General features: G+C 43.7%; 1 protein-coding gene across 1 annotated transcript in view; it reads left to right on the top strand.

The window, feature by feature from the left end:
* The window catches only part of gbe1b (glucan (1,4-alpha-), branching enzyme 1b), a 79,222-nt gene that overhangs the window by 46,615 nt on the left and 7,304 nt on the right, over nt 1-25,303 (top strand). The window contains exons 13-15 of the mRNA XM_053422650.1: nt 8,212-8,396; nt 13,550-13,680; nt 22,489-22,606. Coding sequence (XP_053278625.1) covers nt 8,212-8,396; nt 13,550-13,680; nt 22,489-22,606 — 434 coding nt within the window. The remainder of the gene's footprint in view (nt 1-8,211; nt 8,397-13,549; nt 13,681-22,488; nt 22,607-25,303) is intronic.

Here is a 25,303-nt window from a genome sequence, read left to right as displayed (position 1 = left end):
ATGTCTCACTCAGCAACTTAACTGCTGTGGATGTGGTGACATTTCCAACAATGAGGATACACTGCAGCTACACCGGTGGGTACACAATGTGCGTACTTTCTGCTTGGTACACAAATAGCGATTCACCACAGTAATGAGGAATGAATTTTGCTTATTATTCGACCAGTGCTCCCATCAGTTGTTGAGATATCTCACTTTAAACCACAAATGTCCACCTCCTGGAGGCGGGAGATGAAAATTACAGGAACAAAAACACGAGTATTAGTATTAGTTATTAATATTATTAATATTATTCATGTATATCAGTTTAATGGTTATTGAGATATTTCAGAAGTGACTCACTAACATTGAATTCCCTTGTTATAATTTGGGGTTTTACTTTATAGTTTTTTAAAAAGAGAAACAAACTTTAAGCCAAACTGTTTGATATAAACTTGCTGAGTTGCCTGTGTCCAACCTTAAGATATGCATAGTTTTCCAGTGCAAATTGCTGAAGAAGCTGTAATTGTCCTATAATAATGTGTAAAAAAACAATCCTTGTGTAAAATACTATAGAAAACCCTTCTTTGTATTTCATTTCCAGATAACAGTAACCCAAGATATATAATGAGACACAAAATGGTTTTATTTATGTGTATTCGGGGTGAGAACTCATCTTATTTCTGGGTCGTGCAGAATGAGCTCTCTGGTTGGTTTGAGCTGTGAGGGGGCAGAGGAGGGTGATTATCATGGTGATTAATTCCGGCATATGGGAGGACCATTGGCGTGTTATCGCGGAGGAGAGGGGAATGATTACCTAATGGAGGTGTGTCCAATGTGTTTCTTTAAAGCCGAAATGAAATGAGGAGTCAAAGGCTTCCATGGGTTACCGAACCAGCCTGCGCAGGAAATCAATCATCTCCACTCGACTTTATAAAATAATAACGCAGGGAAAACTGAAAGTAAATACAGGCAGAAAAAGGAGGCTGGAGCCCGAACGCCGTTAATGAAGTGGAAATCTTTTTAAAAACCGAGGATGGCTATCTCGGATAAAAAATTCACAGACTGTTTTATTCCTCCTGTGTCTTCATCAGTGTGTGTGTGTGTGTGTATTTGTCCCTGTATATGTGTGATTTCCTCCATAGGCCTCACCCCCGCTCACAGAGCAAGTGCATGATAAGAAAGAGCTTAATGCTGAACGCTCATTAATGGAGGAGTCCACACTTTAACATTTAAACACTGTGAAGTTAGTATAGGGGGAAAATACTGGGGACAGTTGGTTGTGAGGTCTTGTGCGGGCCACTAGAGGAAGTCACATCACAATGAACGATGTGGAGAGCGGGTTTTCTTTTGCTCATTATTTATCCCTCTCTGAGTTCAGTTCCCTCGCTCCGGAGCAAAGGAGAAAAAGAAGGGATCCGTTGTTTTCCTTTGGTTCTGGTTCATGTAAGGTTCACGCCGACTTATTCTGAACCCACAGTCGTAAACGTAGAGTCACATGGGCTGACAGGCCGCTCATTCATTGGACAGTTACGTCATCATCAGTCATCCATAAAAAACTAAATTTATATCAAGAGCATGTGGAGCTTGAAGTCTTTTACCTGCTTTCTCTAAAGATCAGAAAAAGCTCTCTCAAAAATAAACTTTGGTCACGAGCTGCCAATATGACTTTATTACCAATAGAAATTACAAAAGGTTTAAGAAAGTAGACAGAATGATTTGGTGGATTGTTGCCTTCACCAGCAGAGGAATGATGGACAATCGTTTAGTTTACAATTTGAATTTGAATTTCACGTACCCACAATCCCTCTGGCCGGTCCATGTGGTCCTACAGTAGACAATAGTAACAATAATCTCACTTATAGATCAACATGATTTCTCTTCTCAAACCAAAGTAATCTGGATACGTGTTTCCACTCTGGTCTTCAGGGTTATTGGTGTGTAACGTGTGTGTGTGTGTGTGTGTGTGTGGAGTGCTTTAAAGTCGGAACATATGCCGTGTTGTTCCAATTCACTGCATCAGGCGTTTTCACCGACATGCATCTTCGACCACAGAGAAGGAACTAATCAGTGAAATCATCTGTTGCACTTTTTTGGCTGGAACAACTTGTCCAGACTCCACACTGCATACTAATGTTCGTGGTGAGGTAATCTAAAATCAAGTGGGACCACCAGATGTCACTCAAACTGTGCATGTTGGATCACTGCTGCCGGCTGCATTCATAGACTGTAAATAAAGATGCTCGACGCGTCTTCACTTCCTCCGTCTGTACAAAGAAGAAGCCAAAATCTCGCCGAAATGGATTGAGACCACATTTGGTTCCAGAACCTGCGTCTCAGTGTCGAGGTCCCACTGTTTCACAGGCCCGACCAATCACGAGTCGGACTCAGCTGCCAGTCCTCCTCATTTTTATAACATCAAATAACAGACCAACCAATCCATCGGCTAGTTTGCCAATGCAGCTGACAAAAGGCAGGGTGCAGTCTGGATGGGATTTGAAGTGGGAAACATTTATTTGATGTGTCCCATCCACTAACATGGAGTGGACTGGGTTTATGACCTATGCTGCAGCCAGCCACCGGGGGCAAAAAATATGTTTAGGCTTTACCTATACAGTCTTTAAATATCTCAAACAATAACTAAACAGTTTTTTTACTAGTTTTATTATTAAGTGGTGCAGGATTGTTTTCGATGTTTTTGTCAAAATGAGTAGCTTCCCATCCTTTGTGCGTGTTGTTATGATTTTTTTATGCACCCTCCCATCCCTGACACTGATTAATCCTTTCAACGTGAACACACAATCTACTCACAACTGTGTCTCAGCTGGTTCGACTCAGTCGTGTTACACATAGCACGTAGCTGAGCGTCTGTGTAATTCATTTGTAGCTCGGCGTCTCCCTCTGTGTGTGTTGACAGCGGCATGTGAAGTTCAACAGCCTGCACTGTGCATTACACGCCGCCGCATTGATCCTCTTCTCACTTCTTCCTCAACGGAGGAAAAAAGAAGGATAACAATGCGTCTGTGGTGGCTCTCGGCCCCACCACCTACACATACTGTACGCTACACACTGCAACACAGAGAGAACCACTTCCCATGGGGAGAAAGCCACTCTGGGAAATGTAGGAACTCAAAAGTAGTGTCGAGGTTGACGAGGCAGCCGTAGAGTGGATACACCAAAATAGTAAATTATGCATTGAACATGACTCATTCATACCTGACAGTTTCCACTTTGCTCCTGGAGAACAAGATCCCAGAGGTGATCACTGGGAGGTGATGGTGGGAGGAGCCTCACTCCTGCCGTGGAAGTGCTGTTGATAAGATCCAGAGAATGTACGTTGATTGCTTTTGTACATAATTTAAAAGGAAGACTTTTAAATCGTAGCACATCTTTCCTTCCATTCACTTTTCACTCAGCAAATTATCTTGATCATTCGTCCTTTACACTAATTTTAACCGTGTGGGGCCACACTAGACACATGGTAGCATTGGTGGAAACCTTCATTAATAGACCTACTGATGGACAGCAAATTGTTATTGGGCTGACGTCGTCTGCTTGATTTTCTTCAGACCCCACTTGCTGCATTAAATTGTGATTGACTTCGGGGAATTCTACAATAAATCAGTCAGGAGGGCTGCTCCTGTCAAACTGTAGAGGTCATACACGTGAAGCAGATCCAGTCACTTACCAAGTCTCCCCTCTCTTGATATGCAGCATTAGGCGCCACTGGTCCTGCTTAGAATGGCCTGGGATTGTCCGCCTCAGTGCTGTTGGCTCCTCGTTCATTCATTGTAGATCCATGACTTAATGCATCCTCTAATACCTTTTAATGTTGTGTATGATGTCTTATGTGTGGTTGAGAGGCCTTGAGTAGTGTTTTAGATTAGAGTGTTTTGGTGACATCGTGTCGTTGGGATAAGAAGTGCCTTGAGACAGTCTCCATCCTCAAGAAGATAAGAACAATCCTGACGGGGCTCATAGTGACTTAGACATATTATCTGTTCCCATCCATAAAGCATAAGAGGTTTCTATTCGACTTCATTTTTCTTGTTTTGACTGCCTGGATGTGAGCTAGACCAATAATCTCCCTCAACGGATCTGTGATAGAGCGCATATGTCGGCCAAGGCCTAACAGTCCCTTTCAATTCAATCAAGCTGCACAAGATCACACAGACACTAATAAATATCAGTTCCATAAATACCCCTTTTTTTCTTTATTCATCAGGATCCATGAATTATTCGCTGGTAAATTGGTGAAAATGAGCAGAAATGTGCTGCATCGGACCATTTATCCAGATTCAAGCCAAAATGTATATCCGCTCAGTAGTTTCTGCAAAATCATGCTGACAAAAAAACAAACCAAAAAATTAACCAGAGTGTCAGTCAGTAGAGTGTGTTCATCAGCTAAAGCCCAATAGTCCACTTAAATTCAGTCAAGCCGAAACCAACCAAATTGCCCACACTCATAGACGTCAGACCCCTAAATACGCCTGATTCTTTGTCATCAAGATCGTTGAATCATTCTCTGTAAAACTCGCCCTATCTCATAACGTTAGACAAATAGGAAACAAAACAAGGATCCACTCGTTAAGGTTATTTCTGGACCCATTTTCCACCCTTCACCAAGTTTCGTGGAAATTCGCTCAGTAGTTTTTCTGGTAATCTTCTTTCCCAAAAAACTAATCACGGACAATAATAAAAAAACATAACTTCATTAAAGGGGAGGATGGTACAGAGGTAGCTTAAATTTAGCACTTTTCTATTAAAAGTCTTTCAGGTCTTTGGGTGTTAGAATCACTCTACTCACTGTGTGTTGTGTTCAGATTGTGTTAAACAGTGGTGTGGATGATAAGCAGAGAGGGAGGATGGTTTGGAAATTTGAGGAAGGTGCCTGAACGCGTTTTTTTCATCCTCGAGGCGCTGATGACAACGGGAAGTTGAGGAGATTGACACTACACACTCCCCCTAGTGGCAACACAGCACTCATGAGAACTTTGTTTTGCTCGAGGGCGTTCATGCCTTCCAGGAAAAACCACCTGCCACATGTGGCCACGGGCCATGACACGACAGAGAGAGGCTGTGTGAAATTACTTTTAGGGACTGATGTGATTAAAACCTAGCTTGGAGGTGCCCGCTAGAAAAATTAAGGAGGGCCACAAGGGTGATGTCTCACCAAATCCCCAGTGTGAGAAGGACGGGAAGGTTTGTCTTCTGCTGTGCCGAGAGGTGTAGAGTTGTCTTCACCTCCCAAGAGAGGACACAACAGAAGCGAAGCTCTGGGAGGGAAAGGGAGTCCCAGTACACTCCAGTATGTTTCACTTTGATTGCACTGGAGCTTTAGCCAGAGTGAATATGTTACACAGCAGTATAGTACTGCCGTCTTTCTTGTCATCTCACAACAAAGCCATGCGATCCTTACACTCCGGCTCATGGTTCATCCCCATGGCACCAGTGTCAGCGCCGAGGTGACACTGGTGAGCTGCTGTAAAAGGAGAGTAAATGAAGAGCGGCATCATCGCTGCCCTAACACAAGCTCCACCAGGGCTGGATAAACTCATTCTGACTGGCTGAGCACACACAGTGCAGGCACATTTCACTCTGACAAAATGCAGAGTGGCTGTTTCTGGGATTGAAAGATGAAGCAGGAACTTCTGTTGAGTCAGGTGATCTCATCATCCAATGAAAACAAATCAAGACAATCACACCATGTAGATGCTAAACTGCCCAAAGCTTCATTTGTGTTCACAGTGAACTCTTTACAAGAAAATAAGCTGTTATTTCAGGATGTACCGAAGCATTTGCCGCGATATGCTATTCCTCTAGGAGTTCAAGTTTGAGTTTTTATTCATTGTTTGTGGTTTATGACAATAGATCGTATATAAAGATGGAGGACGTGTCTCCATCACCACTCGTTGCATCAACAAATTATCCAAGATATGAGATTTTGACGTCATTTTGGCCGGAGTCTGTATAGTAGTGAAACCGAGAAACTGTCTCAGCTATCAATCAGGTCACTAAACAAACAAAACTTATCAGAAAAAGCACTTGAACATTCATTGTGATGGGAGCTGCCTAAAGTGACAAAAGATATCTTTAGGAAAAAAATGTATTCAACGCGTACTGTGAGTAGTTTAGTTAAGGCCATGTCCCATCCATTGACCTGGAGGAGGCAGTGTTTATGACAGCCAGGATCTGATGTATAAATACAGTTAGTACTTAGAGTAAACAGTTTGTTTTTTTATCTTACTTGTACAGTTTGTGTTTATGCACGAGTGAGTAACCTCCAACTCTTTGTGCATTGACTTTTGGGACAATAGAGTTCTTAATAAATGCCTGCTCTCAAATCAAGCAAATTTTGTTGCTCTATTTCCCACCCACCAACACGGAGGAGACTGGGTGTCTGACCTGTACTCCAGCCTTTATATAGGCTATACTTCATTTTTTTGCGACCGTCATATCTCGAACATTAACAACCACACATTGGTGTTAAAATGTAATCTCGTCTCAAACTCCCCCGAGGAGGAGAAACCCGGTGACCTTCCCTGCTGCTCAACACCGAGTGCACAACAAGATAAATGGTTCACATATCTCTAATACAAAACGAATTGTTCCTATTAGCGAGAATCCTATTGATTCAGTTGACCTCATGACGTCCACTGTAGCACGATCGTTAGAGAACACACGGAGATTGAAGAAGTGCGTATATCTCATGGCCGGATACAAAATGAGATGTTCTCTGTAATTCTCCCGTGATTTTCTATTAAAGATCAAACAAAAGGGCGTCAACTTAGATTCCCCTTCATTTTGCATTAGGATCAATTAAAGCCGTGCCCCTGCTGTAAGTGTGTAAAGCTGCAGAGCTCCTGTTGCTGTGTGAGATTATTTGCACGTGAAATATTTATAACGGGGGAAATTTTCCGGTGCTCGCCGAACGTGTGGTGTGCTCACTCCTCCTCGGTGAGCACCTCGACCGCCCGCGCTGCGAGTTTGAAGTGCAATTCTCTCCTTTAACATTTCGAGTTCAGCTGCGTGGGAGGCTTGTTGTTCATGCAGGTGTCACAAGAAAAGCCACCGCCTCCTCCTTCCCACTCCACCTGCACCCCCCCCCCCCACTGCCCGTCTCTCAGTGCATACAGTGCGTCCCCGCTGCCCTAATTCATAGGCCTTATAGTGCCTGCTACTTCTTTAACACCTACATGATGTACTTCATTAGAATCCACTCCCTGTCTGTTCCACTTCAGCCCGTCACTCTGAGTGTTTCCTCTTTGTAAGAAGAAGAAGAAGAAGAAGGAGTAGGAGGAAGAGGAAGAGGAAGAGGGAGTCGCTCTTCACACCAAACAAACAACTGGCCTCCGTTCTGTTGTCGTGCATCTTCCCCCATCTCTTGTCTCGTGTATTTCTTGCTCTGCCGGGAATTCAATTATCCCGGCCGTTGTTTCATGATGTTGACGTGACACCCGTAGACGGATTCATTATCTCATCTCGTGACAGCGTCGCGGCGACGGGGCCGATGTCTCCGACGCGTTGAGCTCACACATCGGGCCTGTGCATCTCTGAATGCCTCAAAGATACTCGTCTTTTTCTTAAAGAAAAGGAGGCGTCTCCTGGAGAAGCTGCATTAAATTACAGCAGTTGTTAGGTGGGAGACTGATTCAGAAAATGCTGATAATATTTCAATAAAGTTGAATTAATGAAGGTTATAAAGAGGACTCTCTCCCAGACTTGATTGTATTTATTTGTGTGAACTTGTAAAGTTCTTTGCACTTTTTCCCCATTTCCAGCAATGACTCAAGGTTTGCTCTGTGTTATATTGAAATAATTATATAAAAATTCATCCTGGTGGATTATTTCTGCATATAATTGTTGAAAAAGTGTGAGTCAAATAAAAGCGTTGGGATTTATTTGCAGTGTTTTCAATTGCGTTGGCTTCTTTTCCCAAAGTTGTATTCATGAATGTGCAGGTTCCTCTGTGACAAGTTTGATGAAAATGTAGCAGGAGCTTTGTGTCTCTGTTTTAAAAATGGAACGGACTAACCTCTGCTGAGGTTATGAAAAGGCCACAGATTGTGGCTCTGGGCTCTTTTGATCATTTCTTTTTGGTCTTGTTAAAAACTGAGCCGGACCTGAAAAGAAGCTCATATCGAGTGGTGCGATAGAGAATGCTAATTCACAGGGACTGTGTGTGCCTTTCCCTTCATTATGTACATTCTTTAATAACTTTCTCTCTTGCAGGGAACGAGTTTGGCCATCCTGAGTGGCTGGATTTCCCCAGAGAGGGGAACAATCAGAGTTGCCACTATGCCCGGCGGCAGTTTAACCTCCTGGATATAGATCACCTCCGCTACCGGCAGCTCTACGCCTTTGACCGGGACATGAACCGCACCGAGGACAAGTACGGCTGGCTGGCTGCCCCACCTGTAAGGACTTCACACGCTCACTCTACATCAGGCTCTTTGTGCAGACAGACTCAATTACCAATTCACATTAGAGATACTGAGATAAGTTTGAGGAGAAGCCACGCACACCTAAAAGACCCTGTTAATGGATTGTATTTGACGTAGTGACGTTTAAAGCACACGTCCCTTCCTCATGATGTGTGACAGTTTTAAGCAATTAAAACACATAGTAAATATGATGATAAATATATACAAAGCATAGCGTACAAAGGTTAAACAACCTAGGTTACATATACAATGTTTATAAGAAAATAGATTACATATAAATCATGTCGCTCCAATGGTTGAGTCCCCATCAAAGACTCACGGTCTCTACTCACTTCTTGAAATGCCTCTGTCTAAGGTGTTATTATAGTGACACCACACATAAATATGAAAATACAAAATGCAATGGGACATATAGAGACGGTAGATAATGAAATAGCAATCGAGCTATGGAGCAGCGGTATCGTGGTCCTGCTGATACACATGATCGATCTCTCCAGTCGGTCTCAGGTGTCAATCATTACATTTCAAAAATCAAATAAACTTAATAAAGCCAATTTTTACTTTAAAAAGTAACACTTGAACCAACACAAGAATAGAATCTAAAATGACTTAAATATCTTCAAGAAAAATGAGTAGACGTGTACTTTGACTTCTTCATTTGGCCCATGTCTCATCTGCTAACATGGAGGAGGTGGGGTTTATGGCTGTTACTGCAGCCAGCCACCAGGGGGCCATTGAAATGGGGAAGTTATCATATTTTCAATCTTTAAGAAACATCACATTTAAAGGTCTTATATCTAACTCTTAATTTTAAACCCTTACATTGTTTAAATCCAGATACATTAATTCTCACAATTTTTCTCAGATACGGATTATTGCGCAGCCAATATTTAAATAACGATTTATTGGATGTAGGATTTTGAGTGAAGGTTTTCTGAAGCCTCCGTCTTAACACACACGTACAGTTTTATTTCTGGAGGCACTTAGATCCTGGACTGAGGCAGGAAATAAATGCACCATAAAGAGAGTTCCATTTTGGAGACGTCTTGTTTCTCCGGCTGCTGTCAAGGTGAACGTTAATAAAGTTCATCCTGTGGCTTCTCTCTCTGCCTGCTGTCGAAGCCTCTGGAAGAACGAGAGAAGGTGTTTCTCTCTCTCTCTCTCGACTCTGGTATAGCAAAGTGATGGGATAATGCAAATGGAGAGTGTTGCTGAATTGACAGGGATTAGAAGTAAGTCTGTGTAATTGATTAAAAAAAAAAAAAAAACACCTCCCTCACAACCCCGGGAATCCGTTTTGAAGATTAGAAACTACTTCACCTTGCTGCGTGACACCCTGACCCGCTCATCTCCCCCCCCCCCCCCCCCGCAGCAGACACACAAATGCAGCGGAGTCGTAATTAAGAGACATGTCTGGTTCACGAGGATAATTTCTGCACATTGGTCCATCAATCAGACAGAGGTGTGTTCTGACGTCCCGGAGCCGCGTGCACATTTTTACAACCGGATGAAACGCAGCTTTGAAGGTGCGGCAAAGGAAAATCCGAGTCTGGCTGGTTCCTCTGCTCCCCTTTGTGGAGTCTGAGGGAATGCTGATCCCAGAGGAGGCTGTTGGCAGGGAGGATGCATACATTTGGCACCGGTGCTGACCTGCTAAACATTGCGGGTGCTGTTTTTCTTGGCTGTTTCTGTTAAGTTTTCTTTTTTCATTTACAGCCGCGGATGACAGCTCTGAAGCGTGCACTCAAGAGAAGACATCATCTCATTATGTTCCTTCTGTGATTGATCACTTCAGAAACTGAAGTAAAATATTTCAGTTTGCGTCGTGGCGGGCTGAAGGATATCATTTCCGTTAAGTTGAATTATGCGCGAGGCTGCAGGCGGCTGTGATGTGTAGGGAGCAGGAAGATCATCCATCACAAAAACAGGATAATTAAGGATAATGAATATTACAGATACTCTATCTCCGATGGGGAGAGTTTACCCTGTTGAAGGGATCTCGAGGACAACATCGAATTAGGGCAGTGGCTACCTCCGACTGACAGAGGATGAACTGGAGGTAATTAGTTCAATATATTATGGATTTGTTTTTTGATCACATCCAATTTAAGAGTCTGCTGTGATACAAAGCTGCAAAACAATAAGAGCGTGATCATCAGGAAGGTTTTTACAGGTCAGACAAGTTTAATGACCTTTTAATATCTCTTTATCTATTGATTCAGATCAACGGTGAAAACATAGCCATGGGCTCCAGACATTTAAGCTAAGGGCGGAAATCCTGGACAATTTAGCAAGACCAGGATTAACGTATTTTTGTATCCTACTCTATTTGTTATTTCAACAAACAGGGCAAGTTTTAAACCCCTCAGTATATCTATGCAGAAGGTCCACGTCACATGAAAGATCACAAGCAATAAATCAATTCCGGCATTAAACCTGAGAGCATTTCAATAATAAGAGTAAATATAATAATTACAGAAAATTTGAGAAAACAAGTTCCCCATTTAAACCGGTATAAATGTAATAATGGTAAAATCGAAGATAACAGGTAAATGGGCTGAAAAAGACAAAATGGCCGTGTACTCTGTAATGAATCAGTTCCAGGGGTTTCTTCAGCTCCCGGCTCCGTCCTTGGAAGCGACTGATACAAAGAGAAAATCAGGGATTGATACAATATCACAAAAGGTCTTTGTAGAACATTGCTCACAGATAACGCCAATAACTGCTCCGAGATTCCGCCGTAATAACCAGATGAGTCTGAATCCCCTGCACAGCTTATCAATGACATTGCCAAGGTAATCGTGCTTCGTGGGAATGTTCTATGGCTCGGTTCAATATTTCATCGGCGGTGGGAGGATCCAAGGGCGTTGTGTAGTTGAAAAGAGGAGCGGGGCGGAGAGAGAGAGGATCTGTCGGCCATTCTCCCCGTTGTCCCAGGTAGAAGCCAGCTGAGCGGACTTTGCCTTTTAAAAGTTTGGTTTTGTGTTCTGCCTCTTTTGAAGCCGCGCAGCTGTGAGCTTCAAAAGGCCGGGGACGTGAACTGAAGCTGGTGTCGGTGCAGAGGCGGCGTCACTTGAGTCGCTGCAACTGTGATGAAATGTAAATAAGGCGCCGCTCGCTATAGCGTTCAGTGTTTGTCCGTGTTCCACTTACACCTGTGTTAACGGCTGTGAGGCCAATTCAGACGCCCGTAAAGTGCTTTTTATTTTCTAGCAGTATAACTCGTATCCGTCTGTATGTACAGCAGTAAAAAGCAGTTTATGATCACATTAAGAAGAAGCTGTATTTAATCATTTCAAGGTCATTGGAGGGATTTACCAAGCAGCATTCCTACATCAGGCTGGGATTCAGACAGTGGTCGGCGTTCCCTGAGAGAACCCCTTTATAGCAGGTTGCATCTTCAGATGTGTTTTGGATGTCTCCCTTCTCCCCGGACACATAAAATGTTTACCCGGGGCAAAAAGCAATTTCTGTTTCCCACGCACAGTCCCGGGTGCGCTCCACGCTGACTTGACGTGAGCTCCTCTGGACTGAGGCGGTCGTTTGTGGAAATGTTGCATTCGAAACGGCGGTTTACACAAACAGATGTTTTCATTCAGGAGTGCTGAGGTCACAAATGGGGCGACTGCAGGGATTTACCCCCCCCCCCCCCCCCCCCCCCCGCTCCCATTGCCTCACTTAGTTCCACCCAAAACTGTTGATTCAGTACAGTGGGAGGCTGCAGGGACAGGAAATGGAATGTTAAAGACTTCAGTAGTGTAACACTAGATGACTGTTCATACATCATATACATCGCCTGGGGGAGATGTTTTTTTTCATTCGGAAATTATAAGATAACAATTTGCATTTTTACGAACAGCTTCTGAATAAAATAAGAATACATTTATGATTAGCTCCAGTTCTGCTGATTGCATTCACATTCATGTATTCATTTATAAGTAAAAATGCACATTAATCCAAAGGTCGGAAAAGTTCACACATTCTTTACTCAACTAGAAGTACAGATAGCACGTGTTTAAAAACAACTTATGTAAAAGTTTAAGCACTGATCCCATCTGTTTACTCAAGCAGAAGTATACAAGTATAAAAGTACAGGCCCTGAAATGTACTGAGAGTAAAAAGTTTGCCTCTGAAGGTCATTTCTACCTCCTGTACCTGTGCAAGGTCACATTAATATAGTGTACTTGGAAGAATATGTACCTTAAACCACTTGAAATTACTTCAAATAATATACAAAGCAATACACTAAAAACTGAGGTTAAAGTAAGAAAACAAAATTGAGCATGAAGAGTGTGTTCAGTGAATTAAATATTATATTAATATGGTATTTTTAATATATGAATTCCCCTCAAATGCATTAAAACAAAGGTAACAGGCCTTTTTTATATATATATATATATATATTAGGAGTAGAAAGTGTAGAAAACAAAGTACAGATGCCTGAAACATGTACTTAAGAACAGTACCAAAGTATTTGTTCTTCCTCACCGCCCACATCTGTACTTACTGTACATGCTTGTTAGGATCAAACCTAATGAATGCAGGTTATTTTTTGTTTTTCCGTTTGCTCAAACCGTCGCCGTCAGCCAGAGGAGCTTTGGCATCGCTACAAATCTAAAGACTTTCTTCTGTAGAAACCAAACTCCAGACTGTCATCCCGTTCCTCCTTCACCTCCGTCCTGGCTGACGGACGGGCTGCAGGGAAGCTTATCTCCTCGCTCAGCCGTGAATATACGCTGCCCAGAAATTGGCTTGGGGAACAAGGCGCTAAAAATAGTGGGGGGGGGGGGTTGGGTGACATTGATGATCTCCGCTAATGACACGTTAACAGTAGCCGGCTCGGCGGGAGAGCGGGCGACTTTATCACGTGCCGCCTGACTCGAGCTGACAGCGCGCCCCCCCCCCCCCGGGGGCCGCCGCCTCCCGCTGATGAGTGCCACCTGAAAATTGATGCAGCGGGAATGTTACTCCGGTCTATTTGGAAATGTGTCGGCCACTGATATAATGTGCCCCATTATAACTCTCTTAATCCAAGACGAGAAAGGTAATGACTATTCATGAAGAAGTCGTTTATTAGCTCCTCTCTTCTCTCCTCCCTCTCTTCTCCCCCCCACCCCCCCTTCCAGGCCTTCGTGAGCGCCCAGCATGAGGGGGACAAGGTCATAGTGTTTGACAGGGCGAACGTGCTCTTTATCTTCAACTTCCACCCCAGCACGAGCTTCCAGGGATACAGGGTGGCTGTGGACGTTCCAGGGAAGTATCCTTTTTGAGCCTTCATCTGTCATGTCGGGCGCCTGCTTCTGTTTGAAGATCTTCCCTCTGTCACGCCGGGCTGCACACTCGCTTTCCCCCTCGGAGCAGTGATGCCTTTGTTAGTTACTTCTTCTGATACAATAACATGATTAATCTCTTCTGGAGCTTGACTGCAGCACTAACTGAGGATTGTGTGAGACGTCTCGTAAGAAGGGGACAGAGAGGAGATAGAAATCCAAACATGGGTTTTCTTTTTTTATCTCATTTATTTGGGAAGACATCGACAATCAGGCCGTGTCTTTGTGCCTCACTGACAACACAACACCTATTTAGTACCAGCTAAAGAAAACATATAAAACTTTTGTCTAGCACCACTAACATTATATGACCATTCATAGAACAGTGCACATTGATTAACATGCATACTTGAGTCCAAAATGTAAATGTGCCAGATTTAGCCATATAAGCTAGTTTTCATCTGCCGGCCCTGGCAGGTTAGCTAGTGCTACTTGGCACTAGTTTAAATATACTAATGTTTTTTTTGATTTTCCATTGGATTCATTGACAACAATTAAAATGTGGAAGGTTATCAGACTTTTCTGTTGGAGCCATACACACCAGCTGGTTGTGGGTTTGTTGCCGTTGTCTTTTTCCCGCATTGATTGTGTGTTTATATGACCACTGTGTGTGTTGATTGCACTTAATTACTGTTTACGTGTCAGAGTATTATCAGCGCCTTCACCAGGGTTACAAGAAATCTACTGGACACATTTCCACAGAACTTGGTGGAAGGATGTTGTGTTCAGGTGTGTACCCAGGATGTTTTTCACTTTCTTTACCACACTCGTTTTTTTTTACATATCCACTGATCTCTCAGAGAATACTTCATGGACCTGAATGGAAAAGATTCAGGCACGTTTAGGGAACTGATATCTGCGACTGTGTGAAATTTGATTTCAGCTTGATTGAATTTAAGGCGACTGTTGGGCCATGGCAGACGTGTGCGCTCCACCGAGTGCTATTGGAGTTCATGAAGTTTTTCTTATAGAACACCGAGTCCGACAGGTCTCACTCTCGTTCCATCAACGTGAGCGAGTAGCTGATCTCCAGCCTGTGACGACCAGCTACATTTGAAACTGGCTCAGTGACTGTACTGTAGGTTTCTGTCACCAGGCAGCCCCACCTCTCCGCCTCACTAGTAACTGTTGATAGGAGGCTGAAGGCTGAAGGCTGGACGTGGTTCTAAATGAGTCTGCCGTTAAATTTGTCAGCGCATGGAAGGAAATAAATAAAAATCACCTCCTTCCCCCCCGGAGTTGAGAAGTGAATCTCCGATCTAAACACGGTGCCAGACGAGTTTGAAGTAAATGCGACATGTAAAGACCCAAACTTTTAATGGCAGCGTTCTGTCCGAGGCTAACACTTCTGTGATATAATCCCAGCACTGGCTGCTGGGAGGGAATAGAAGTCCGTTGTTTATCGTGGTGTTGTTATGCCGGTTCCCGAGAAATAATAGCAGGAGGCAGTGATTCAGAAAGTGCTCCCTTTAGCTGCAGCGGCTGTCTGTCTTCCCAGCGAGCAGCGCCGAGGAATTTAATGAGTCCCACAGTTGTGATTACACCAGGCTTAATGATCAGGGATGTGAAGGGGGACAGAGAATCTGACAGATTTGTATTTATTATAACGGACATCATTCTCTTTTGGGGGCTCTAACGGTTTCCCCACCGGAACGGGATTCACAGCCGCGTGGTTTCCTCGTCTGTGACTTGAATAATGCGGCGGCGAGTCGAGACGCAGCGTTTGTTTCGTTTCCTCTGGAAGCCGGCGGCTCAAACCACCACACATGAGCGACTCAGTCTCAAATGATGGTGATTGGATCGTCTGACAATGAGGCCGTTAAACAGCAGTTGTTCCTCGATTTGCTTTGTTTCATTAAGATGGATAAGTTGACGCTTTGTTGTAGTTGTAATAGAATTTGAATGTTGTTCCTGTTGGGAAACTTTGAAATTCACTCGAGCTGCAGTTCTATTTGGAGCTAAATGAAAAATCAGCCTGATATCATTATATTGAATAATTTGTCTTTTTTTTCATGTCATTATGGGGCAAATGTCACAAAATACCATGATTATCAGAAAAAGAAAAACAATACAAGAACATTTCTAATCTCTTTCTGTTTTTTTACATCCACAAAACACGTTTTAAATACCAACAGTGAGACTTTAATCAAGTGTATTTGAAGATTAAAAGAAAAAACAGAATTAACCTCTAATCTTTCTGGATCATGTGTTAATTGTCAGCCTGTCTGATGTGCAATTATTGTGTATTCTGCCTCGTGCTCTCCGCTCTGCCTTGACGGGGGTGAGTCTCGGGCACAGCGCTAATGGCCTCGCTGCACAGTGTCTGTAACACCATTTTTGAGGGTTTATTTTCATTTAGATGGAACCACATCTTTTCCTCCTGGTGCTTCTTTTGATGTTTTGAGAGGAGGCCTCAGACAGTGGGTGGGTTGAGAGGAAATGCAAATAAATGCGAGGGCAAAGCTCTGGCTGTCATTATACAGAGAAGCAGTAAACACATAAAGGCAAATGTGCTCTGCGTGTATGTGTGTATGTGTGTATGTGTGTATGTGTGTGTGTGTGTGTGTGTGTGTGTGTGTGTGTGTGTGTGTGTGTGTGTGTGTGTGTGTGTGTGTGTGTGTGTGTGTGTGTGTGTGTGTGTGTGTGTGTGTGTGTGTGTGTGTGTGTGTGTGTGTGTGTGTGTGAGGAAGGTAAATGCGCCGTGTGCATGAGGAGATGCCGATCCTCCGATGGGAATGTGTGCACAGGATCCAATTAGGGAAGAAGACAGATGAAAGTGCCACTCAGAGGCAGAGGAGGTAAACAAGACAAGCTCAATGAGTCCAAAAGTGCTTTTTCATTACACTCAGCTGTCATATACTTAAACTTTCTTACCTGTGTGAGGGTCACCGATGTCACGGAGGTGCCCCCACACCACCGCTCCATCTGGAAACAATGGCTGGATGGAGCCGGCCATGCTGTGCATCACCGAAAATGGATCCAATGCTGGTTTTATCCTCTTTGGCAACGTGAAGAGTTCTGTGTTTTATCAGAGGGTGTTCCTGTCCAGCAAAGAAAACCACCATTAAGTTACCTTCAGCTGCTCTGTGACGCAGATTGGACGACTGCATGTTGGCCCTGATGGATTTTCAGGTTCTTTTATCTTTGAAGGTGGAAGCATCAGGGTTGCAGCATTGTTTTATAGAACCCCCCACTTGTTCTGCATGACTTCTCAATAGGTCGCTCAATTATACAAGAAAAACAATAAGCTGTCAACGTCACTGGGAAGAAAAAATCCACAGTCGACGCTGTGGAGGTGTTGTGGTGGTTTTAGCGTCTGGGGCCAAATTGTAAAGCTGAAAGTCTGCTGACGTAACTCAACAGCGATGTGGACGTCATCCCACAGTGCCAGTCCTCAGTCGGATGCTCAGTGACTGTTTGTCTTCTTCTTTTTTTTTATACAAGCTATTTCATCGCTTTTCATTGTCTTCTTCTAAATGCACGAGGAAGAGGAGAGCGAGCGGAGTGAAGCACCTTCCACGGAAAAACATCGGCCATTAAAAACGCAGTCAAAGTCAGCTTTTCGACAGCCACTCAAACACTCACAGGTTTTTGTTTTTTTTATTATTCTCCCTCCGACTCGTGGTGGATGCGTTCTGCCGGCAGTGGGCTTTATCTGGCTGGTTAGACTATTTGAAATCCCAGTAGGATCCTGTCATGAAAGCTGTACCTGTCAGGCCAGATTGGTCTTTGATTTACACTGTGCCAATAGGCGGTTGAGATTGTGTCAGGTCATCATTCTTCTCTCTCTCTCTCCCTCTCTCTCTCTCTCTCTCTCTCACTCTCTCTCTCTCTCGCTCTCTCTCTCTCTCTCTCTCACTCACTCACTCACTCACTCACTCACTCACTCACTCACACTCTCTCTCTCTCTCTCTCTCTCTGCGCCGTTCCTCGAATGCCATTTGGAGTAATTCAACCACGGGAGCTTGAGACACACTAACAAGAATTCAGAGTCAAACACGCAGAAGCGACAATAATTTACTCGGATATTATCCAGAATCAGTCATCGCAGGTGAGCTGCATCAAGATGGATGACGACAACAGAGTTGTGTTACTTTTCTCTGCGTGGCATCCCATTAGGTTTTAACTCCAGATGCTTAAGCTGGGATTTTGTCGTGTTCTATTGCTGCAGACAAATTGATGAGCTGCTTCAGTTCAGGTATTAATGGGAAGATACCATTATATTATAGCTTGTGTGTTATTTGTGCAGCTCTGACCACAGTTTCTCTCCATCATGATGCCATTCACAACAAAGTAATGCCCGAGGTTATTGGTTTCACAGGAAACACGAGCAGTCAGATGTTCAGACAGTTTATCCAAATCATCTGCCACTTTATTTGGAGCTTAAATTATGATAACAGCGCTTTGACATCCGTAAGTGTGCCACAGCAATTTGAGTCTTGTCTCTTATTTTAATAAAACTCACGACTTTACTATCAAGAGGTAAATCTGAATGATAATCACATCCCAAAACTCCTGAAATCATGATTGACTTTCAGGCATAAACCAGAACTTAAATACCTGAAAACTTCGGTAAAGACTCTATGTTCTCTGAGAGCTCGTTACATTTAAAGATGGAGAACAAATTGTGTTTTCATGTCGTCTGGTTTGACAACACGATTCTGGTGATTGGTTTGTCTTTGTTAAGACCAATGACTGTAAATGAAGATGGACGGCATGTCTCCACTTTCTCCTTCATGTGCAAATATGGAGCTGAAACCTCCTGGACACAGCTTCCACCATCATTTAGAGCCACTGATCATGTAGTGGAGCCGTGGTGGTGATATCCTATTGATACATCTACTCAACCAATCAAGAGTCAGTCTCAGCAGTCAATCATGATGTTTCCCCCCCCCTTTTTTATGGCAACAAAAAAGCGCGTAAAACCACAATTATAGGAAAGGAACATGCACTTGAACAAGCATCAGTTTAATAAGAACTGCCCAAAATGACAGAAACGTTCTACGGGAATAATTTATCTAAGGATCCAGGTGAACTATACTGCAGTCAGCCACCAGGGGGCGATTGAGACCATTGGCTTCACTTTAGGGTGGCTGTCATAAGATAAGATAAGATGCATTTATTCGTCCCAAACACATGCACAGTCATGCAAAGGCACACTCATGCAGGTAGGGAAATTTAATCTCTGCTTTTGACCCATCTGGTGCAGTACACACAGAGCAGTGAGCAGCCACGTACGGCGCTCGGGGAGCAGATGTTGGGGGAGTAAGGTGCCTTGCTCAGGGGCACTAGACAGGGTAGGGAGACTCTTGGAATTTTGGACAGATCAATCCAGGTTCGTCTTTTTGTTGTCTCTCCGTGGAGTCGAACCAGAGACGAACCAGAGACCTTCTCTGCCCATAGTCCAAGTTTCTGCCACTAGACCACCGCCTCTCAATGTCTCATGTCCTCCATCTTTATATTCAGGCTGCGGTTGAGACAGTGAAACTCACAAGAAAAAGCATGAACATTTACCAAGCCTGTCCAAGAACTCGTCAGTTAACAATGATGATTTCAAAATCCTGTAGGACATGAAACAATTAAACAAATGTATGCTCAAGGCTGCTCAGTACAACAGCTTTCATGCTTTTTTTTTTTTTTTAAATGAAAACACTTTCAGGGTCACAAAATGAATCCAGTGTCTGTGTTTCAGCTGCTGCCACTTCTCCTTAGAAACTGTTTTTTTGCCCGGGCTGAGCAGAGAGCGGCTCTGAAAAGGCACGACATGGTGTTTAGAATGCTTACAAGGCCGTGCCTCAGTCTTCAGACACACACACACACACACACACACACACACACACACACACACACACAGGCGACTTCACTCATACCAGAGTGCTATTGCTTTCATAAAGCCAGCGAAGAAGAAAAATGACAAGCTGGTGGAGAAACTGGAGGGAGCGGTGGTTTGTTCTGCACTCACGGTCACAGACAGATTGTTTTCAGGTCGTCAGTGGCTCTAATCACCGAGCGTCGGTCTGCCCTCCGCTCGCTGGGCAAAATTGATTGTGTTTTATTTTTTTAAGGCCCCCCCCCCCCCCTTTATTCACAAAGGCTGTATTGATAACAATACTCTACGCCTGCAACTGCAAGCTCTTGTTGCAGCTCGTCCGCGGCCACTTACAAAGATGTAATCACTCTAAGCCTCCAGCTCCCACTTTGCGCTGGTTCTGTGTTGCTGCAGGGAAACTTGACATTTCTGTGCATTCAGTGCCATAGATGCACACAAATACCTTTTTATGCATGCATCATTTTCCTATTCCATGCACTATAGCTACTGTAAAGGTATTTTTGTTATTATTAACCCGCCTGAAATCCCATATATCCTCTGTTTTCAGCAGTATAGCCCGGGAGCTCAGCTCTATTTGCATATCTTTCGGTTGGTTGCTTTGAAACCTCTGTATAGATAAGTTTGAGTTTGTTCTGTTAATAACCCTCCATGGCGGTGAGAGGAGGTGCAAAGGAGGAGATCTTTCTCCTCGGCAGGAAAACAATGCACCGAGCGGCACTTCTTTTTAATCATCACTACCAAAGCAAACAAGCAGCCGGCAAAAAGCGGAATTTTCCCGGCTCCGGGGCAGAGCGAGGCGGTGTTTGAGGATCACACTCGCTCTCCAGAACGCCGCCCATGGGGAGATAAAGGTGATTATTCAGCCGGCCAATTAGGGCGCTGTTTGCATGTGTGCTCCTCTCTCCCGGCGGTGGCCACAGTACCACTCCTCGCAGCTCGCCGTCCCTGCAGAGACGGGAGTTAATGAGATGTTTAAGGGTATTTACATTAAACACGGACATCAGAGTGCATGTTGAAGTGTTTCTGATTGGCATGAGCAAAGCCAAACTTTGCCTGGAGATATTTTTTCAGATGAAAATAAACGTACTGCTCCAAGTGGATTTTTCCCTCATTTTAAATGTCTTTTTAAACATTTCCATTTGACATAGAAAACTGCAAAAAGATTAAATTTCTTCAGTCAGACTTTGGGGCTGTCTCCCCCAACAATTTAGATATCACATGTGACAGTATTCTCCATTTCCTCCTGCTGAAGGGCCACTTCATCGTGTAATCAATTCGATCTCACACTTTTGCCTGAAAAAAAAGGAAAGCTGAATATATGCTGAAGCCCCCACTGGAGCATATGGTGCGATTTACATATTATTTCTAATGCAATGGCTTCTCACGTTGGTTCCGCTTCAGTAACGCACATATTTCACGAAACTGTGGTAACCTTATTATGGAAGCTGCCAACAGTCAGCTCTTCAGTGCCTGAGCATCCTTGTTCAGAGGCACAGTGGAGACATTGTGCAAAAAGAATGAAGAGAAAGTGATGGCAAGGGGCCTTCCCTTACTACACACACACACACACACACACACACACACACACACACACACACACACACACACACACACACACACACACACACACACACACACACACACACACACACACACACACGCACACACACACACACGCACACACACACACAGTACGTGCATCTTTGCTCTGCATGATCAAAGAGAGTTGCATTTTTTGTCTTAACCGCTTCAGTGCAGCAGAGAACATCCCACAGACCTCTCTGACATGATGCACCACTTTACAACTTTAAATCACTGTGGATTAATCAATAGTTTTTAAATACGACCATCATCTGAAAAATAAAGTATATTCCATATGCAGCACAAACCAGCATCTGCATAGGAAAGCAACACAGATTACAGTGTCCAGATGTGCAAAGTTGATATGGTATTCGATAAGTCAGTATTAGACATAAATGCATAGATGTACTAATACTAATTTAAGAGGAATGAATATTATGAAGGTGATTTATAACCTCTGCCAAGGCAGTTATGATTTCATTCCTATTTGTTTTTGTATATCTGACGGTTAGCAGTGTTATGCAGAAAGTACAGAATCGATTTTTATTGAAACTTGGTGGAAGGATGAGACAAAGACAAGTGAGAAAGAATCAATCGCAGGATTGTTTTTATCTCTTTCTTAAACATTACGAACTTTAACCAGTTCCCGGTTCGAATCCCAGTTTGTTCGGGGTGCTTCTGTGTCAGGTTGCTGGTAAACTGGTGACTTGTCCAGGTTTTTATACCGCCTCTCTCCCGACGTCAGCCAGGATCGACTCCAGCCCCTCGTCTCTAACCCTCACAGGATAAGCGGGATGCATGGAAGCACTTAATTATACGATTTGCACATTAATGAATCTTTTCTCTTGATCTGTGACAAAAAAGAAGCTTGATTAATCCGCTTTGGCTCCAAGTTGTAAAACAATATAACTTCGTCCCGGAGGAGGAGGAGTGGATTCTCTCTTTGTGTCTGTATATCTGTTGTCACTCACTTGGATCACTTTTTGTTTTTGATCAAATTCATAATGTATGCAGTGAATTAGATAAATTAGACAGGCAGGCAGGATGGTTGAGCCATTACTGAATTTCTTTTGTATTTATGTAAATTTCCGTCAGCGTTCTCTTTGTCTGTCGGAGCTCTGAACTGCTACTGAGGAGGAGACGGATGCTGATGGATGTGAGGATTTCAATGAGTCTGAACCAGCGGAGCACTGCTAAAACCCCGACTGTACAACCAAAAGCTCCCGTGATAAAAACCCTCTGTGCTTCTTCTTGTGTCTTAGAACCCATAAGCGAGTTTCCCACTGCTTTGTTTTTTGCACCTTAACCCCAACGTCTTCCTCAGATACAAAATCAAGCTGGATACAGATGAGGGGCTGTACGGAGGTCACGGGCGGGTCGACCACAACGCGGACTTCTTCACCGAGCCGCAGCCCTTCAACGGTCGAGCCAACTCCATGCAGGTAACTATTTCCATCATCACACTGTTTTTAGACTCATCGGAGGTCAGCTGTTTTTGTTGGCTCCTAAATATGGAGGATGCTCCAATTAGAAGTGCGGGGGTGTTGTAGCCGAGTCCGGACTCTAGAACACTCTTCTAATAACCTAGCACCGTATCAACCATCCCACTCTGCATACTAATTCCAACGAGGTCTGGAGCACGTCGCACATTCCCACTGAAAAAGTGACAAAATTAAGTGTACTCATGAATGTCAGCGTGCACACTAGATGAATGTTGAGAGGGCTGTTGATGGGCACTATTGTCCCACAATGCATTGCGCACATGTGATGTGGGGTGTCGCTCACAGCTGAACAACATCAGAAGGAGGTGTGGGCGCTGATGAGACGGCTCCAGAAATATCTCAGGAAGTAAAAAAAAGGAAGGATGCAAATTTTGGATTATTTCCTGGTTGTTATGAAAAGTCACTGAACACTGTGGAAAACCAATAAGGTATAAAGTTGAGTCATATTTGTTGATTTGAGCTTTAGCTTTAGTCCCATATATGGTTTTCCATTAAAAGAGACATACTATGATTTTTCAGTTTTTCTTTCTTTTAGGGTGTTATATAGTTTTTTTTGTGAAAGTAAATGTTCTCTAAATTGTCATGTGACATCCCCATGTCCCACATTTGCATAATACACAGTCCCACAACAGGTTATGGAACGTAAACCTAGAGTGTGGCTGACATTTCCTATACGTGCTAGAATCAGTTGACCAATCACAACAAAGTGGGCCAGCCAGCCAATTAGAGCAGACTGGACCTAATCAGGAGGAGGGGCCTTAAAGAGACGGGACCTGAAACCAAGTGTTTCAGACAGAGGCTGAAATGAGGAGCTGCAGCAATGGACAGTCTGAGGAAAGTGATGTGTTCACTGAGCATTAGAGCACGTAAACCTTTTCAAGTGACAACCCGACTTAGAATCATGATCCTGAATATGAGCAGAATCCAGAGAATGGGGTCCAAACCTTCTCCTCGGTTTGTCTTTTACACAATGCCCAACACAATGACAGACCCTGTGGAGGATCCTGGTGAGGGTCCTTGCAGCGGGCGGAGGCAGGACCTAACGTAGATCATGTGTTTATGTTTACAACACATTGACACCGACGTTGACTCTTATCACCACAAAACTCTCCTGACATCTTTGTCGATGTCAAACATCACTCACATGCTGCCGGTACGACCGTCAAGGGGAATTTGGGGATCAGTATCTTTTCCCCAAGATAAATAATAAATACACCGAACCCCAATAATTCATAGGAACATATAAACAATTTCAATTTTCTTTGCAGCCCCAGCCAGCAGTTTATAAAATGTAATGAAAGCAGCTGGAGGTTTTTTATAGGTAACCTTGTTCTCTGTAACACACAAGCAGCTCACAATTACCAAATGTCAGCTGTCAGCGTGGTAATGTTTTGTCCTCTTTATGTTTGATTTCATGAATCGGTTTAATTAGCTTGAAACGGAGTGTGCAGCGGGAGGATCTCTCTGAGTCGTTCTAATGAGGCGGCGTCGGGTTGCCATGAAGGAGCTCTGCCTGTTCCTGTAGAAAGACACCGTCTCCCTGGTCTGAGCCTCGCCTCCTAAACGCTGCTCTATAATTTAACATGATTATCCTTTAATGCCGAATCCAGACATGTATCAAATAGGGTTGCGTTTCAAAAAGAAGGTTCGATGCCTCACAGCGTTTTGTCTCTCCACAAACTTTTTTTGTGAATATTACAATTTTGAGTCACTGGGCGTTATGCAGGAATGTGGTTTCAGATTCTCAAACAAACAATGTGCATTATTGATGGTGTTAGAATTTACCTTTTCATGTGCTCGGCTTTTAACATCACGCAGAAAAATATCTGGCAGGATGAACCACCGGGCTTCCATCGAGGAGACTGCTCAGGGCTTAACAGCACGAAATAGGTCGGTCCTTGAAAAAGAGAAAGAAACCCTGACGTGCATTCTGAGCAGGCGCCTCGAGGAGCGCGCACGTTTGCCTCCCGATGTAATTGTTTTCCTGATTAAAGTCGCTGAAAGGCAACAAGATGTTTATGAATAAGGTCGGGGGATGAATTAGCGAGGCGCAGATATACGCAAACACTCCAGCTGTAACTTTGCTGATTGCTCGGCTTGGATCTAATGTTAATGAATCCAATTAATGTGCGAGGACAGTGAAGTGTGTGAAGTGGTCATCACATCATCATTCTGGGTTTAGTGAATAAAAACAAATGGTTGAGAGTCAGTGCTCTAGTGAAACATGGGGAAATTGTGTTTATCTGATGTTTGTTTGACCTTCATCCCCTCGAGAAGACCTCCTCAGATTAATCCAGAACGTGTTGCTGTTATTGGACACAGGATATTTCTCCATATTAGGTGACGGACGGACTTTAATGCATCGCAAATGTGTTTGGCAAAACCGACGCTGCCTTTAAGAGCATCAACTCAGCATTATTTAAGACTCTGTCGAGCCGTCCTCTTTCATGCCGGCTGTGATCCTCCGTCGTATTAGCTTAGGTTTCATCAGGTGAGGACTCCCAATTCTACATTCTCTTAAATCTTCTCTAACTCTTATTAATTCACACACATCGCCGCCTCGCCCGCGTCCCTCTCGGCCATGACTGTGAAGTTTAGTTAACAAGTCATCCGCTAATGCTGGCACCACCGCTGATC

This window comes from Pleuronectes platessa, chromosome 5 (assembly GCF_947347685.1).
Source record: "Pleuronectes platessa chromosome 5, fPlePla1.1, whole genome shotgun sequence".
NCBI classification, from domain to species: Eukaryota; Metazoa; Chordata; class Actinopteri; order Pleuronectiformes; family Pleuronectidae; genus Pleuronectes; species Pleuronectes platessa.
This window is presented reverse-complemented; position numbering and strand designations above follow the sequence as displayed.